Consider the following 19,003-nt stretch of genomic DNA (forward strand, 5'->3'; position numbering starts at 1 on the left):
GATAAAGTGTTCATTCGTTCCCCATTCCACTGAATGGAGGCAGAGAAACACTGCCATTCTCTTCATCAGCTTACACGCATGATCCAAAGCTCAAAACAGACCATTTAGAGTTTTGGCACCTGTAGTTGAAGTGCATGATTGCCTGTAGAGCATTTCCTCCGCCGGTTGAAATGTCTCCTTCGAACCCTGGCAGAAGCGGTATCACGACATATACCCGGTATTTCTGGTTTTCCCTGCAAAGGTCAGATGCAGAGAAATTCACCCAAAAAATAAAAGGTAGTATCAGCTTTAAATGACAGCCAAGCAATTCACATGGTTTTTGAGATTGAGTGAATGGCTTCCTACAACACGTCAACACGTTCTGTCACATTTCAGGACTTGGGAGGGGGGTGCTGTTGGACTGGAGGACAGAAGTTGTCATCCAGGCTATCGCTTCATAGCCTGAATAACAAGCTGAACTTGGCAGTAAAGTAGAAATTGTACCCATTGTCCCTCTACAGCATAATCGCTCGTAGGACAAAATGCAGTGTAAGAAATCCTTGCTTGGATCCCACGGAAAGAGGCAGGGAGAGGAGGCTATAACAAAGTTTTGAAAAAAGATGTTATCTTAATAGTTAACACAGTACCTAGCTAGAGTCATGGAAACAGTAGACATTCAGTTAATAATTGTTGAGTAAATCAGTTCTCATAGCCAAGATCTCAGGGGCAAAAAGACACACTGGATCTATTATATTTTCCAAAACAGAAGTCATCATTATCTACTTAGAAACTCTGAGTTTTCAGCTGTAAAATGTTACCCTAGGCCCTTTAAGAATTCTGAGAGGCCGGCCGGGCGCAGTGGCTCATGCCTGTAATCCCAGCACTTTGGGAGGCCGAGGCAGGTGGACCACGAGGTCAGGAGATCGAGACCATCCTGGCTAACACGGTGAAACCCCGTCTCTACTAAATATACAAAAAATTAGCCGGGCGTGGTGGCGGGCGCCTGTAGTCCCAGCTACTCGGGAGGCTGAGGCAGGAGAATGGCGTGAACCCGGGAGGCAGAGCTTGCAGTGAGCAGAGATGGCGCCACTGCACTCCAGCCTGGGCGACAGAGCGAGACTCTGTCTCAAAAAAAAAAAAAAAAGAATTCTGAGTGGCCAATATGTACATTTAAGCCCCCTGCACATACAACACAGTATTTCATGTCCCACTGTCTCAAGTGATTAACGACAACCTTTGACGGAAAATGAATTCTACTCAATGATATAACAATAGAAGAAGAAAGTGTAGGTTTCCCTCTTTGACAGGCATTCAGAAAGTCAGAAATTTGAAGTATGCTCCAAATAGGTACCATTTATTCAGAATCAAAAGCTATTAACATTCTTGTCTCTATTTATAGGATATACAGGAAGAAGAAAAAGCCTCGAAAGGAATGTGACATACACTGTGATCAATGAATCTCGCCGGGATATCTGGGAGGACTACAGTCACACAAACGTGTGTTGTTATTGGTTAATTTTCAAGTCCGATCTACTTAAACTTCTCATTTCTAAAGTGCATTTTCTTCTAACCAACTAAAATTTTCTCTCATGTGAATATTATAGTACTCTTTGGGGGATCAGATTTTATTACTGATGTCTCTGAATGTCGATGTATACGTGAGGGCAAGTGGGGAGAGAAGTTCAGGGCAAAAATGACTACCAACAACGGAATTTGGAGGCCTGTGAGTTTGGCTGCCTTGCTAAGAAACAAGGAAATTAAGTAGGTTGTTGTAATGGCATAGATTAATCACTAGATGGCAAACATAGTTTGAGTTGGAAAGAAAACATTAAAAAATGTAAACTGTTCAAGTTTGCTGCTTGATAAGAATAAAAGGCTCATATCCCTATATGGTGAGCAGGATAGTGAAAAAGAACAGAAACAAACAAACAAACAAACAAAAAACCTAAGCTATTAAGCTATTTCCCCACAGCCAACATTTAAAACTCAAAATAAATTAAACTGGACACTTAAAAATGGATGTCATTTGGCCTCAACTGCCTTTTCAGAATTCAGGATTATACTGCCTTACAGTATAATCCTCCCATAACCACAGCCCAGTGACAGGAGACTACCACCCTTTGTTCAGAGGTACACCTTCCTACTAATAAAGCTTGGCTTATCAGCCTTCCGGGCCTCCAATGAATCCCACTTCTTCTAGGTCACCTTATCGGCTACTTCCTCTGCCAAGCCATCTTGGCCCTTCCAGTCCGAGTTGGTTTATTCTTGCCTCAGCACTCACAGCACATGGCTAGGATGCCTGTTCAGCACTCTTTCTGCTTCACACGATAGTGATACACACATCTGCTCTCTAGGCTACGTGATAAGCTCCTTGGAAACACAGGATGCCTGTCCACATATCTTTCTGGTTTTGATAGTGCTCAATCAAGAACCCCGGCACATGCTATACACGCGGTATTATTTGCTTTAGGAGGATGGGATCAGGTTGGAAAAATGTTTCTGGGGAAGTTTCTGGTAGAGAAGAGGCTAAGCTGAACAGGAGTTTTTTTCTTTAAATTAAATTACATTTTATTTGTAAAATGTATATAATATATTACATACTTTTTTCTTTAAATAAAGTTATATTTTCTTTAAATTAAATTACATTTTATTGTGGTAAAATACATATAATATAAAATTTGCCATTTTACCCTTTTTTTTTTCCTAAGATGGAGTTTCGCTCTTGTTGCCCAGGCTGGAGCGCAATGGTGTGATCTTGGCTCACCACAACCTCTGCCTCCCGGGTTCAAGCAATTCTCCTGCCTCAGTCTCCTGAGTAGCTGGGATTACAGGCATGTGCTACCATGCCTGGCTAATTTTGTATACTTTTGTATTTTTAGTAGAGACGGGGTTTCTCCATGTTGGTCAGGCTGGTCTCGAACTCCTATCCTCAGGTTATCGGTCCACCTCGGCATCCCAAAGTGTTGGGATTACAGGTGTGAGCCACCACGCCCAGCCCCCATTTTTAAGTGTATAGTCCAATGGCATCAATTACATACACAATATTGTATAACTATCATGATGATCTATCCCAAACCTTTTCAACATCCAAGACAGAAACTCGGTGACTATCCAGTCATAACTACCTTGTTTTTCCCTGCCTGCGCCCCCTGGTAACCTCTAATCTGCTTTGTCTTTATGAATCTGGTGGTTCTGGATTTTGCATGTAATTAGAATAATACAATACTTGTCCTTTATGTCTGACTTGTTTCACTTAGCATAACATCTTCAAGGTTCACCCATGTTGTGGCATGTGTCAGAATTCCCTCCTTTTTAAGACTGAATAATATTCCATGGTATGTACATATCACATTCACCTGCTGATGGACACTTGTGCTGTTTCCACCTTTTGGCTATTGTGAATAATACTGCTATCAGTATTAGCATACAGTATCTGTGAGTCCCTGTTTTCAGTTCTTTGGGGACTATACTCAGGAATGGAACTGCTGGGTCATGTGGTCATTCTATGTTTAGCATTTTGAGGAACCACCAAATAGATTACTTTCAAATGAGTAACATATGCTCATAGTACAAAATGTAAGAGGTAGATGATTATACAGTGAAAAAAATTCTCTCTCACTCCTTCATCCTGAGGGCAACTCCTGTTAACAGTTTCCTCCATGTTCTTTTAGAAATAGTGTATGAATTTGTAAGAATATATGTACTTTTTCCTTCTACACAAATATTAGAATACTATAAACACTTTTCTGAACATGATTTTTACCATTTAACAGGGTATCTTGGAAATCCTTCCACATCAGAACATACTTACTTTTTAAGAACAGGGACCATGTATCTGTACTTTAATATTTAAACCAGTTCTCTATTGACAGGCATTTAAATTGCTTCTAATTTTGTTTCTATTTCAAAATAAATATTTTGATATTTATGTTGACTAACAAAAGTAATGTTGGAAAAATCTTACAAGTGGTATTGCTGGTCTTTTGACACAAATGTTTGTGATGATGTTTGTAAGGGACAGTTCTATTTTGTCCTTTTTTTAAGCAAAAATGATTTTACAAGGGAGATCTCATATGTAGGATATTGAGAAATGTCCTATAAAAATATTATAAGACATTCTTGCAAATTTTAGTTTGTAGGAATCAGAATATTCACATTTTCTTGTTTTTAGGACTCTCTTAGCTCCATTTCAAACCCTTTCCTATTTTACAATATAGTAGCTCATAAATTTCCTGAATGATGAAAATTTTGAACTGTGTTCAGCAAACTCGTGGAAACTATTTAGATTTTCGCTGCTGTAGAAAAAAGGGCTCTGGAATTTCAAATGCAAAATTGTGGTTGAATGTAAGCCAAAGCACAGAAGATTCCATGGGACACTATGTCCAATCTGCCTCCTTGATCCAATCCACAGAGGACAAGAGTTCCAGCTGCTGAGGAATCTAATGCCCTTCAGAAATACTGAATCCTCACAACATGGGGTTTGGGGAAATGATAGCAATCAGCTTAGGGTAAGAATCTGAGCCCCTAGTGTATAAAATATATATGATCTTAAAAGCAAGATAATGGCTAGTGGGCACTAAGCCCCGGATAACTACCCATCATGCCAGCAACCACTTCATCCACATTAGTTCAATTTCTATAAAACAGCATTCTCAGGCTTCTTGTTAAACGTTTTTCTTCAAAATTCACTAACTCTTATGGCAGTGCTATGTATAATAGCTAAAAATTGGAAATAAATGTCCAATAATAAAGGGATGGTTAACTACATTATGTTATAGCCATTCAATGGAATGATCATCTTGCAGCCACTAAAAATGACCACTATGAAGGCTCAGTAGCACGATACTGCTGGTACTGTGTTAAATGACCCCAATGTAATGTTATAAGACAATAAAAATGTGGCAGGCCAATGCTACAAAACATTATATCATTTTTCCCTTTAAATGTGTTAACTTCCCCCACTCTGTGACCGGAGAAACAAAGCAGGCATTGCTCCCGGGGTGGCACTCTCACCCCGGAAGAGTGGTGAGAAGCAGGACACAAAAACATCAACTTCTTTTAGATTTGGGGAACTGGAGAGAGATTCTCTAAGCGGAGGCAGGAGTGTAGAGAAATAAGAGCAAGACTTAGGGCAAAAAATCAGTCCTTCGGCCTCAAGCTGAATTGTGGGGAAAACAGGATAGACCCCACTCTCTTTTCAATGTGAGGATATGAGAGCCAGGAGGATCTGAGCCTTGCTTTCAGGTGAACTCCAGAGCAATGTGGAGCATGTCGTCCAGCAGCTATGCGATGTGGCAGGAGCAGAGGAGAAGTGGTAGAGAGGCAGGCCTGAAGGTGAAGGCTGACATCCCCAAGCTACATTAAGCCGATGCCAGAATAGGCCCGAGGGAGATCAACACCAGTGCCTGGAAGCCCCTTTCCAAAGATCCAGGGCCCCATAGCATCAAGATCAAGGAAGGGATGTGGAGGGAGAGGAGGCAGGAGTAGAACCCTGATGCTGAATACAGAGGGGAAATAATGAGAAATCACTGAATTTGGCCACGTTTATCAGGAAGTGCCAAAACTAAAACCCCTCCTATTGTGTGGAAATGCGCTTGAGCTAGAAATTCAGATGAGCTCTAGGAAAAGAAAATAAATTACAATTCAACAGAAAATAGTAGTGTGTGTATTAGCCAGGCGTAGTGGTGGGCACCTGTAGTTTCACATACTCAGGAGGCTGAGGCAGAATGGCATGAACCTGGCAGGCAGAGCTTGCAGTGAGCCGAGATGGCGCCAAGGCACTCCAGCCTGGGTGACAGAGTGAGACGCCGTCTCAAAAAAAAAAAAAAAAAAAAAAAAAAAAAAATTCAAAATGTTTGTGATTGCTATAAAGCTGCTTGTACCTTTAAAAGCAGAGTACTAATGTACCATGTAGCTGGGTCACAGCAGTGATGTACCTCTACGTTCCTTTTCTTGTTTTTGTCTGCTGCATAAGCCCCTCCTCCTTCACCCCGTGGTCCCTCCTCAGCAGGAAAGACAGTTAGGAGAAGCTTCGTCTGCTCACAACTGGGTCTCAGGGTCTGGCAAGAAGGCCCCGAGGAAGCCTGATATGCTTCGCTAGTGACAAGACACTTTACTTTTTGAGAATTTGGGATTTGTAGTTTGTATTTCATCACTGTGAACTTCAAGAGCTGCTATAAATTGTATCGTTGTAGATTTTGCAGCAGTGAATACTGTCAGAAATAAGAATTGTGGTTAGGGCTTAGTGTGTGTATGTGTGTGTAAAGAGAACTTTATACTTTGGTGGTATCAGTTATGCTGGAATTGGACCTGTAGCTTCTTGGTCGTTTGGGACATAACCCCTTTTATTTTGTGCTTGGCAAATCCTTTAAAAGGAGAAGATCCTTCTGGGCTTCAGTTTCCTCATCTGCACATGAAAGAACTGGCTAAAATCATGACTAGTCCACTAGAAATGCTGGCCCTATTTAGCACTGACTTTACCTATCCTCTATGTGACTTTATAGATTTTGAATTATTATATATTGTGCACAAACACACATCATTTTTCTCATTGGTTATCTTTTGAAAATGGCAAGCTTTCAAACTTAAGAATGCTGAGGGATTCCCCTGCATGTTTGACTTAAGACTTCACCCTGGGCTTGATCGTTTTTCGGCCCTGAGTGGCCCCCAGATGAGGTTAGACAGAACCTTATATTAAACTGTTCCCAGTATGGCCCAGTCCGTTTTCACTCTCATTTTTCTTTAAGTCTCCTTCTTCCTTCCTCTCTTTTCCAGGGCACATGCTCAGGCTCAAAATGATTGCTGGCCTCTGCCTTGTGCTAATCTTTACATTTCTCTATCTGCTGAGATTACCATTTTATACAATTTTTAGAATTAGAATGAAAGCATTTACATGATCTAAATCAAAAGGTCTCCTGCCACGATCTGTTGTCATCTGTGTCCCAAGGTAACCTCTTCTCCAGGAATCGTACAGAGCTTGGGAGTTATCCCACAAGAAAAAATGTGAAACCAGTGATTGGCATACTTAGATAAAATGTGTTTTATTCTTTTTATTATAACTGCAGTTAAATTTTCTTTAAGACAGTGATCCTGAAACGAGCCCAACATGTCTTTTCAGTTTGGTACAAAATTATAAGATATGGTAATTATGGACATAGATTTTCTTTAAACCCAAGAACTTTTTTTTTTCTTTTTTTTTTCTTTTTTAATTTATTTATTATTATTATACTTTAAGTTCTAGGGTACATGTGCATAACGTGCAGGTTTGTTACATATGTATACTTGTGCCATGTTGGTGTGCTGCACCCATCAACTCGTCATTTACATCAGGTATAACTCCCAATGCAATGCCTCCCCCCTCCCCCCTCCCCATGATAGGCCCCAGTGTGTGATGTTCCCCTTCCTGAGTCCAAGTGATCTCATTGTTCAGTTCCCACCTATGAGTGAGAACATGCGGTGTTTGGTTTTCTGTTCTTGTGATAGTTTGCTAAGAATGATGGTTTCCAGCTGCATCCATGTCCCTACAAAGGACACAAACTCATCCTTTTTTATGGCTGCATAGTATTCAGCCATAGTGTATATGTGTATATGTGCCACATTTTCTTAATCCAATCTGTCACTGATGGACATTTAACCCAAGAACTTTTAATCTATCAAGCATTACTTTTAAAAAATAAAACATTCATCTGATTTTTTTTTTCTTTTGGTGGCTGGAGTGCAGTGGTGCAATCCATGGCTCACTGCAACCTTGACCTCCCAGGTTAAGAGATCCTCCCACCTCAGTTTCCCGGGTGGCTTGGGACCACAGGCATGCATCAGCACACCCAGGTAATTAAAAAAATTTTTTTTGTAGAGACTAGGTCTTACTATGTTGCATAGACTGGTCTTGAACTCCTGAGCTCAAGTGATCTTCCCACCTCAGCCTCCCAAAGTGCTGGAATCAAAGGCATAAGCCACAGTGCCCAGCTCATTCAATTTTTAAAATTTCAAGATAAAGTATTTTTCATAGATTTCTGGGAGGCTTACCATTCGAAAATTTCCACATCCCTTGAAATGGGGGAAGCTTTGTAGCTTACTAGTAAAAAGCACAAGTTGAGGTCCTACAGACATGGTTTGAGTCCTACTCCTATCCAACCACAGCTATACGACTTGGCTAAGTTATCTAAACTCACTAGGCCTCAGCAGCCTCATCTGTAGAATGGGAGTAATTACACAACCAATCCCATAAAGTTGATACAAAGACTGAATGAGGTAACACAGGTATAGCACTGATTATGTGGAAAGACTCAGAAACTATTTGGTAACATTTTTATTCAATTATATCAACCGATGATTTCAATTAGAAAGCTTGCATATCTTCAAATAACAACAAAGTAAATAGCATCTAAAATTAAAACAATGCTAAACTAAACATATATTATGCTTCAGAACACATTTTATTATTTTACTTTATATTTTGGGGGAGAGTGTTATCAGATCAATAACAGGGAAATCAAAAATCGATCCCCAGGAAGAGTGAGCTATAGGTTTCTGGCAGCAAACTTCTAGACAGAAGTGTTATAATTGTGTGCCTAAACCTGTCACAAGATGAACAAGAGCCAGTGGTGAGAAACCAAAACAAATTTTTCTTATCCAGAAGTAGCCATCCAATAATTTAAAATATGGAACATTTAAACATCTTTTTAATTAAAACATTTCTTTTTCTAGCATAAATACTAATTTTGAAATAGCTGATTTGAATATCATGCTTCTTTATCCTTGCTTGAATTTACAGTGAACAACATATTTCCAGATGATGAATATCATGGAAATGCTGTAATAATTTCTTACTTGAACTGGTGCTTTACAGCTTACAAACTACTTTCACATATATTCATATAAACTAGGTAGAACAGATATTATTATTCGTGGTTGGTGAAGAAACAGCGTGTCAGAATGGCAAACTGACGTATTCAGAGGGTCACATACCTGTGGATAACAGAGCTGGAGAGAATTCAGGTCTCCAGACATCTGGTCCCCCAATAATTTCAGATTTCTCAGTGTGGTATTTCCCATACCACCCACTTACAGGCAAGCAGTAGCTCTTCTACAGTTATAAGAAGCATGAGGGGCACTTTGGGAGGCCAAGGTGGGCGGATCACTTGAGGTTAGGAGTTCAAAACCAGCCTGGCCAACATGGTGAAACCCCGTCTCCACCAAAAATACAAAAAAAAATTAGCTGGGTGTGGTGGCATGTGCCTGTAATCCCAGCTACTCAGGAGGCTGAGGCAGGAGAATTGCTTGAACCTGGGAGGTGGTGGTTGCAGTGAGCCAAGATTTTGCCACTGCACTTCAACGTGGGTGACAGAGCAAGGCTCTGTTTAAAAAAAAAAAAAAAAAAAGAAAGAAGCATGGTAAGTTTGAACAATGTTCAAAACTGTATTTTTAATGGAGTTAAATAGCATATTTTTCAATGCAGTTTAATATTAAAACACAAAAGCATTAAGTCAACTGCCTATTTTCATTGCATGCGTCAACTTTTTGTTGCTAAACTATAAAATGCACTTTCTCACTTCCTGACTTTCTACCAAAGCAGAAAAATTATGCATGTCAAGTTTCCATGTGCAAAGATCTGAGATCCTCCTCAGAAACCATTCATTCATGGCACACAGTGTTTAAAAATGTGTCTACCTGGAGCAGTTGGTCCTATCTTTTAGCTTAGTCAAACATGGCATAAAACAGTAAATTTTAGACTGTGGATTATGATTTTTTTTTTTCCTCTCTGATGTCCAATCACATTTGAGTTGTCAAAGAAAGGTTTCAAGTGGGTTGGGCAGCTGGCCTCAACTCTGAGACAGTTTTACTTATTAGAGTGAAGATTTTTTTTGTTTTTAATTTTGATTCCCCTGGCTGTTCTTAGGTCAGCATGGAATAAACATGAGTCTGAGGCTCTAGGTCATGTCAGAATATGGAGGCTTTGCAAACCTATTTCTATAAAGAATTATGGCTGCTGAGAAGGAACCAGAGGAAGTGAGAGGAACCGAGAAATTGCTTAGGGGAATTGTTGTGAGGCTGGATTCCAGCGCTGGCAGAAAAATAAAGACTTAGCCCAGTTGAGGGAGTTGGCAATTTGAAGACTCAGATTTCTCCAGGGTGGGAGGGACCTGGCAGAGGGCCTGTATCCTTTGGTGAGGCCTGGCTGACTGCGGACTGTCATTTCCCTCCATCTGCTTTGGGCTGTATTCTATTCTTTTTCAAATAGCCAAAATTATACTTGTTGCTAAGAATGTGACTTTGGCAGGGAAGTTCTGAGTCTCAGAAAAGAAGACTACAGAGAAGTCTATGGAGAGAGAGGGGTAAGCTTGGGATGGCATATCATGGACCCTAATTAGTGAATAGGGGGCACCCCATGCCAGCAACCTGCAAAATAAGTCGTTTATTTTATTTTTATTTATTTATTTATTTTAGAGACGAGTCCTCATTCTGTCCTCTAAGCTGGAGTATAGTGGTGCGATTACAGTTTGTTGCAGCCTCATACACTCAGGCTTAAGGAATCCTCCTGCCTCAGCCTCCAAGTAGCTAGAACTATAGGCACACCAACACACCTGGATTTTTTTTTATTTTTTGTAAAGACAGGTGGTCTCAAATTTCTAGCCTTTAGCAATTCTTCCCGCCTCTGCCTCCCAAAGTGCTGGGATTATAGATGTGAGCTACCACACCTGCCCAAGATAAGCTTTTTAATTCTGCCTTTACCTTGCCCAGCACAAGCTCACAGAACACAAGCTCACAGATTTGAAATTAAGCAAAAATATGTTTTACAGTTGCAGTTAACATAGGGAGATTAACAAGAATGCAGAGATGCAGAGAGGGGGAAAAACGTAAAATATGTTTTGAGGATGTGTGTGTGTATCCACGGAAAGTCTAAATGTGTGACACATGTACCATTTTGAAAATGTGCCTCTCAAAAAAATGAGACTATCGAGAGATCAGAGCTGAATGACACATGGTTTATTTGAAATTTGATGAATGAATTCCCCATTTTCCACAAAGCAAACTTGAAATTGCCAGTCTTTAATGTGCTCCATCAAACTCCAGTGTAAGATACAATCTGCAACAGGTGCTACTTTACCATACTGTTTAAAGTCACAGATCCCTTTTCCTTTCAGGAGCAGCTGATAAGATCACTGGGAAATGTTCCATCAGAAAATATCTTGAAGTTTCTTCTAACCCTAAAATGTTATAATTTTATTTACTTATTTATCTATTATTTATTTTGAGACAGAGTCTTGATCTGTCACCCAGGCTGGAGTGCAATGGCATGATCTCGGCTCACTGCAATCTCCGCATCCTACGTTCAAGACCACAGGAGCTTGAGTAGCTGGGACTACAGTCATGCACCATCAAGCCCAGCTAATTTTTGTATTATTAGTAGAGACAGAGTTTCACCACCTTGGTCAGACTGGTCTCAAACTCCTGACCTCAGTTGATCCACCCACCTTGGCCTCCCAAAGTACTGGGATTACAGGCATGAACCACCATGCCCAGCCTAATTTTATTATTTTAGAAGTCCAGATTTTTAAAGACAAATTACTACAGTAAAGAAAAATATTCTTTCAGGCTCCCAAACACTTAAAAACACATATTTGGGGCAGTATAAAATACGGATGCCGGACCCCACTCCAGGAAATTATGATCCATTAAGCCTGGAGGTGTGTTAAGCTCTCTGCAATCTTGCAAAAGTCAGTGGTGATTTTGATGCATAGTCACGGGTGAGATCCACTGTACACCCTGCAGGATGTGATGGATGCTGTAGTGTGCTGCCTAGATCTTCTCACCATGGGATCAAGACAGCCATCCCATCAGCTATTGAGCATGTAGGCCACAGAACACTCACAGTGAAGTCCTCCAGGTATGAAAAGTATGGAGTCCTCCATAGGTGAAAGGGACCTGCTTCACTCAAGGTCATCCCCACTCCCTAGGATCAGCCTGCATCCAATGGTCAGTCAATAGGGGAAGGGAACTATAGGCCCAACACATTTGCCTCAGCTTGGGGAAGCCCTGAATGGGTTTTTAATCCTAACCATCAATGCATTAGAGTCATGTGAGGGGAAGCACTGGGTTGAAAGTCCAAAGATTTAGGCTCAAAGCTGTTTTTTACCTATTGCTGTTAGTGGCCTAAATAAGTCACATAACCTCTTGAATTTCGGTTTTTAATCCTAAAAATGGGAACAGCAGCAACAGCAATAATAACAATAACAACAACAAATACATGACCTACTCTCAAGAGTAGTTGTGAAGATTCTATGAGACAATGTAGTTATAAACTGTGAATCACATAAAATGCTGATAGTTACTGTTATAATATGTCCTTCAGTATAAAAGTCCCCAAATATTATGTGAAAAAAAGAGATCAAAGTACCACATGACACTGGAAGTAAAAAATGTTTTAATTCCCAAATGTATATGCACTTACTCTTCACTGCATGCATTCAATGACTTGAAGTAATGAAATATAATGGTTGTGTTTATGTGTTTATTCTGCTACTTTTACATGGAGCTGAAATCAGCCATAAAAAGAAATTGTACCTGGTGCCAAGACAATTCAATGTGGAAAGAATAGCCTTTTTGACAAATGGTACTAGGACAACTCTATATCCATCAACAAAAGAATAAAAAGTTGGGCCCCTAACTCACCCCATATATAAAAGGAAACAAAATGAGTCAAAGATCTAGATGTAGGAGCTAACACTATAAAATTCTCAGGAGAAAACAGGCATAAATCTTCATGATCCTAGATCAGGCAGTGATTTCTTAGATAGCACTATCTATATTCCTTAGATGCCAAAAGAACAAGCGATACAAGGAAAAAAATAGAAGCTGATTAGCTTTTATCAAGATAAAAAATATTTTCCGTTTCAAATGACACCAGCAAGAAAGTAAAAAGACAAGCCGTCGAATGGGAGAAACTGGGAATCATGTATCTGATATGAGACTTGTATCTAGAATGTATAAAGAATTCTTACAACTCAACAACAAAAAGTCAAATAACCCAATGAACAAATGGGCAAGGGATCTGAGTAGATATTTCTCCATAGATAATACACAAATGTCCAATAAGCACACACAAAAATGCTCAGTATCATTAGACATTAGGGAAATTCAAATGAAAACCACAATGAAATACCATTTCTAAAACGGTATTTCACGTCTACTAGAATGACTATAATCAAAGACAGAGATAACAGTAACTATTGGCAAATACAGAGAAGCTAGACCTCTCATACACTGTGGGAATATAAAATGGCAGAGCCGCTTTGGAAGACAGTCTGGCAGTTCCTCAAAATGTTAAACATAGAGTTAGCTATAACCTGGCAATTCTACCCCTAGAGAAATGAAAATATATATCTGCACAAACACTAGTAAAGGACGTTTATAGCAGCATTATTCATAATAGGCAAAAAGTAGAAACAACCCAAATGTCCACCAACTAATGAATGAATAAATACGACGTGGTATATCCACGTCATGGAATATTATCTGGCAATAAAAAGAAATGAAATACTGATAAATGCTATAATACTGATGAGCTTCAAGAACATTTTGCTAAAACAAAGAAATCAGTCATAAAAGACCATATACTGTGTGACTCCATTTATATGAAATGCCCAGACTAGGCAAATCTATAGAAAAAGAAAAATCAGTGGTAGCCAGGGGCTAAAAAACGAAGGAATGGGTAATGACTGCTAATGGGGTTTCTTTCTGGGTTGATAAAAATGTTCTAAAATTGATTAGGTGGTGGTTGTGCAACTCTGTGAATATACTAAAAATCACTGAATTCTATAGTTTAAGTGGCTGGATTGTACAGTATGTAAATTCTATCACAGCAAACCAATTATTAAAGAAATAATCCCATGAGCTGAATAAATATGACATATGGTAACAAGAATTTAAACATAACCCACAGCAAAATATTATGTCTATTTTGCTTTGTTTTTTAAGTGAACACAGCTCATAGTCTATTAAATAAAAGAAATCACAAACCTCATGTGTGGGAAACAGACTGGCCAGGAAGAAATTTTTGTGCCCTGGAAGAATTCAAATTCCCTAGAAAGGGGACTAAAGAATTTTTAGCAACTGACTCAGACTGAAGGCATCAGTAACCTATTGCTGGCTGAACCAAATTTAAGCCTGCTAGGAAATGACAGTACTTTAAAAATGGGCCTTGCAAAGTCATTTTAGTAATAAATACAAGAACATCTGTAGCAAAAACTCCCAGCCAAAGGCTGTTACCTGTGAGCTTTCAGGATCCTCTGGGCAATGGCATCGCCTATCTTGTTGAACACAACTTTGTCATCAGCACAGCTTATGAAAAACTGGTTCTATGAGAAATAAACAAGACAATCATGTTAGTCTTTATTTTGTAAGCAGTATACGTAAGGACAATATGGTAAATAAAAAATACACTGATATATATTTTAAAATGTTTCACACAGCAGATGTGTTCTGATCATTGAAATCACATCAAGAAAGTCAATGACACAAAATAAAAGCTGCCTCATCTCTCTCTGGGTCTCATTTGATTCCAGGTCTTATCACCTATAACACTTAATCAAGTGGAAAGTTACACTATATTATTCCACCATGAGAATTCCTCATAGGTGATTTTCTAAATTACATTCTCAGAATACTTAGGAACATTGCAAATTCAATCAATAGGGAAATTAGTTTCTTTCAGATTCACACACTGTATAAATTCTTATGATTAAAAATTCTATATTGGCAAACATCCTACCTCATGCTAAGCTTGCTTTTATAACAGGGTAGATGGCAAAAGCCTGGTCTAGTTTTCTCCACCCTTTCTCCATTATTTCCTGGTATCTGCTTTCACCTTGTCTTGTTTGTTTGGGTATCTTATTATCTCTGAACTTCTATTTTAAGTAGCCTCAACTCTCTTTTGTATGTTGCATCCATATAAGCCAGTTAATAAAATAAATGTTTTTTTCCTCTAAGTACTTCTGCTATTTATATATCTACAAAATAGTCTTTAAAACTGTTACTAGATGATGGGTGCAGCACAGCAACATGGCACAAGTATACATATGTAACAAACCTGCACGTTATGCACATGTACCCTACAACTTAAAGTATAATAATAATAATAATAATAATAATAATAATAAAAACTGTTACTAGAAAACAAGTTACGCCATTATCATAACAGTGCAAAAGATTTTGTTGCTGCATAAAGGAATGTTAAAAATTTGGTGCAAATATTATGAATATCATGTGTTCAAATAGAATAGATTGTTACAACGCATCTGTAATTTATAAGGACAATTATCACAAAGTAGTATTTGCTAATCATCTCAAGGTAAAGAGATATCTATGTAACAACTTGTAATTATCATCCCTTTGCAGCATTATCATGTTTATGACTATATGAGCTTGTATACTTAAGTGCATAAATCTGTAAAATGCCTCCAGAAGACAAACTTATGGGAAGACACGGTGCAGAAAGTCTTTTGAGAATGTGATTCCCCTTAGGGCATCAGACAATCAAAATCTCAGTGGCAACCAAACCATGTTTCTTTTTCTGAATTCATATTATAAAGAAGCTTAGCATTCCTCAGCAGCTGTAAACACAGACTGGCTACATGTCGTGTCCTTTACTTCTCCTTTTTTGGAAGAGTCGGGTGAATGCTGACTGCTTATCTTGACTAGAGAAGTGTCAACCAGATCTGTGTCCCAACATGTCTACCTACATGGCATTACTGACATCATTTAATACTACGGTCACATTAAAAAGAAAAACTGATTTTGTATTTATTTATTTATTTTTATTCATTATTTTATTTTATTTTATTTTATTTTATTTTATTTTTGAGAGAGTCTCACTTTTGTCACCCAGGCTGGAGTGCAATGGCTCAATCTCAGCTCACTGCAACCTTTGTCTCACGGGTTCAAGTGATTTTCCTGCCTCAGCCTCCCAGGTAGCTGGGATTACAGGTGCCCGTCACCACACCCGGCTATTTTTTTTATTTTTCATTTTTTTTGTATTTTTAGTAGAGACGGGGTTTCACCATGTTGGCCAGGCTGGTCTCGAGCTGCTGAACTCAGGTGATCTGCCCGCCTCGGCCCCCCAGAGTGCTGGGATTACAGGCATAAGCCACTGTGCCCGGCCAGAAAAGCTGATGTTAATGCTGCTAAAAGGAGATGAAGCAAAAAGATTCTGGGCAATAGATGAGCCAGCCTTCACATCTTTACATCTCTATGGTATAATTGTTGAAATTAATAATACTAATAGCATTACTAAGCTCCAGACTTTATGCAGAGTTTGCTCATTTTCCACTAATGTCCTATATCTATTCCATGATGCCATTCAGGATACCACACTGCACTTAGCCAGCTAATATATTATATTTAACTTAGGTTTCTCTAGCCAGGCTCATGAAACAAATAAAGCTCCAATTCTTCCCTGCTTGTCTCTAATGAATTGTTGCTATTCAGAGTGGGAGAGAGCCAGGACCCAAGGGGAAGAAAAACAGGGCTAGAATGGTTTTCCTCAGTTAACCCATTCCCCTATCTACCTTTAAAACATTCATTGGGAAAGAAAAGACTTGAATAAAGAGGGAAATTACGCTATGATTTATTTTTTCCATTATTGTGACTTTTTATTTTCTCAGGGTTTTTCAAGTTCTCTGAACTATTTTTATATTCACTCTGAAGAGTAATTTAAGTTCCCAAGCTAAACTCAGTGTCCCCAGATTTTCTCATATACTCTAAAAATTCTGGAATGAAAAAAAGCTTCATAATGAATAGTAGTTCACACAGGATTGAAGAAGGTGGTACCTGCTCTTAATGTTCTCACATCTTCCTTTTCCATGTTCTTTTCCCTGCAGTCTCCCTACTCCGCCATGCCCAAACGAGTAGCATCCAGTGGTCTCTATTTTAGCAACTCACCCCTGTGTGTGCTCTCCTGAAATACAACTTGCTTCACACTTAAACCCTCCAACCCAAGCGAAATCAAAACTTACATATCCATGTTGGGGTATTTCTGTCTAATACTATTACAGTGAGTTGATGATGCATTTTAATAGCAAAGATTTGGGAGACTCCCAATAGAGTCTTGAGTTAATGACAATGCAGAGCCAATTCCAGGTATGCTTGGGAGGTCAAAATCCAGGTGATATGAACTAGAGCTTCTCCAGCACGTTTCACATCTCAAAATGTACTCATTAATATGACAGGTCCTAAGTTTGGGGACTCTGAAATCTCGGCATGATATTTAAGGGAAGGCAGTTTCTCACATGAATTTACATGAGCAGGACTTACTTCGATATAGATATAGTGCCTGCTGTTCTCTATCACATGGACGTAAGCGGCATGGATGGACTCTTCATGGTACTTTATACCAGCAGACCAATCAGCAGCAGAGCGGAGCAACTATAAGGCAGCAATCAGAAATGAACAAGTATTAGCAATGGAGAGGACATCAGACATATTAATACAATGAAGTCACTCCTTTTTCTAGATGACTGAATGACTACAGTGGCTTGAGTGTCTTGTGTGAACCAAAGGAGAGTAGTGGGGTGGGGAACGGGAGAAAGGAACTGGTCTTTAGATACAGTCCATAAGGAAGGTTCTCAGCTGGAAATCACATCCTGAATATACCATTTTCATCCGGGATTATTTTCATTCAAAATTGGAAACCACAAATTGTGGTTTCTATAAAGACTATTTCAGAAGTACCTCTTCTGGTGGCTGTGAGTACCGTAACCATTTGTTTTCCTTTCCTATGACAGTCCCACAATTACACCAGAATCCCTGTTGTTCTGGTGTATTTATTTAGAGCACATATTTTCACTCTTAAAAGGGTACTGGTTTGGACCATATGATATGGCCATCCTAGCTCTGACTTAACAATGTGATTATTCCTTTTCCCCTAAATAGATATTGTTCAGATTAATACATTCTGAAAGGTAGTTCATTTAGGCATGTGATCTTCATTCTACCTTTAATTGGCTGTCTGTTCCATGGCACGCCACTTTAGTCTAAACTTTCTAATGGCATAATAAAGGAAATTAATCACAGGAAAGTGAACTGGGGCTCAGAGAAGCAAAGAAACTTGCATGTTGTCACAGAGGTACTAGCATCAGCCTCACAGCTTGAACTTGCTTTTTGTCATTCCATATCTGATGTTTTTCTACCATGCCACACTGCTTTGCCATTTCATCACATCTGTGTGTCATACCAGTCAATTTGGAGTTGATCCCATCACCTCAGATTAAACAGATCAAAGTGGAGCTCATGACTTTTTTCTCTAAACCATTTCCCATCTCAAATACCCCACTGGCCAGGGGCATACCATCATTCCATTAGTCTTTGGCATGCTCTTTGGCATGGCTCTTCTCCTTAGCGTCTGTATTCAATCTCACATCCACTTCTGTTTATTCTTTGGAGGATTTCTCAGATTTGCTGCTTTCTCATCGCTCACACTGCCTCGCTCTATGCAGATACTCACCTGTCCAGGCTGGATTACTCGAGCTTCTTCTTGCTCAGACACCTGAATATAGGTTAAATATACTGATACAGAGCAGGACTGTCTAGGTTCCAAGCCCGGCTCAACTACTCTACTTACTAGCTGTTGATCATGTTTCTTAACCTCTTTGTGCCTCAGATTTTTGTTCTATAAAATGGAGTTCTACTTTACAGGGTCATAGAGAAGATTAAATGAATTACTGTGAAATGTGTAGTAGGAGGTCTGGAACCTATTAAGTGGTTATAAGTGTTATTATTAATGAGCATTAGAGGATGCGTTTGAGCTGTGGCGGGTTGTGTCAGGGATGCTGCAGAGCAGACTGTGGCTGTGCACAGGAGAGAGGACGAGAGAACATGGAAGGAAGGCGCTCTCAACACTCAGCAATAATTGGTCATCATTTTTTTTCAACATTCTAACTAGCATTGCAGTATGATGTTGGCATATAGTAGGTGCTTAAATAATAGCACGACACACAAAAGAATTACTATAAAAATAGACTTGCTATTT

At 39.2% G+C, this 19,003-nt stretch overlaps 1 protein-coding gene across 4 annotated transcripts in view; it reads right to left on the minus strand.

Annotated features, from left to right (window-relative positions):
* The window catches only part of PLD1 (phospholipase D1), a 206,000-nt gene that overhangs the window by 37,799 nt on the left and 149,198 nt on the right, over positions 1–19,003 (minus strand). For all 4 annotated transcript variants that reach the window (XM_050780062.1, XM_050780064.1, XM_050780061.1 and 1 more), the window contains 3 exons: positions 17,290–17,400; positions 14,248–14,336; positions 120–233 (listed from right to left, as the gene is read on the minus strand). In XM_050780062.1, coding sequence (XP_050636019.1) covers positions 120–233; positions 14,248–14,336; positions 17,290–17,400 — 314 coding nt within the window. The remainder of the gene's footprint in view (positions 1–119; positions 234–14,247; positions 14,337–17,289; positions 17,401–19,003) is intronic.

This window comes from Macaca thibetana, chromosome 2 (genome assembly GCF_024542745.1).
Source record: "Macaca thibetana thibetana isolate TM-01 chromosome 2, ASM2454274v1, whole genome shotgun sequence".
Classification (NCBI taxonomy): Eukaryota; Metazoa; Chordata; class Mammalia; order Primates; family Cercopithecidae; genus Macaca; species Macaca thibetana.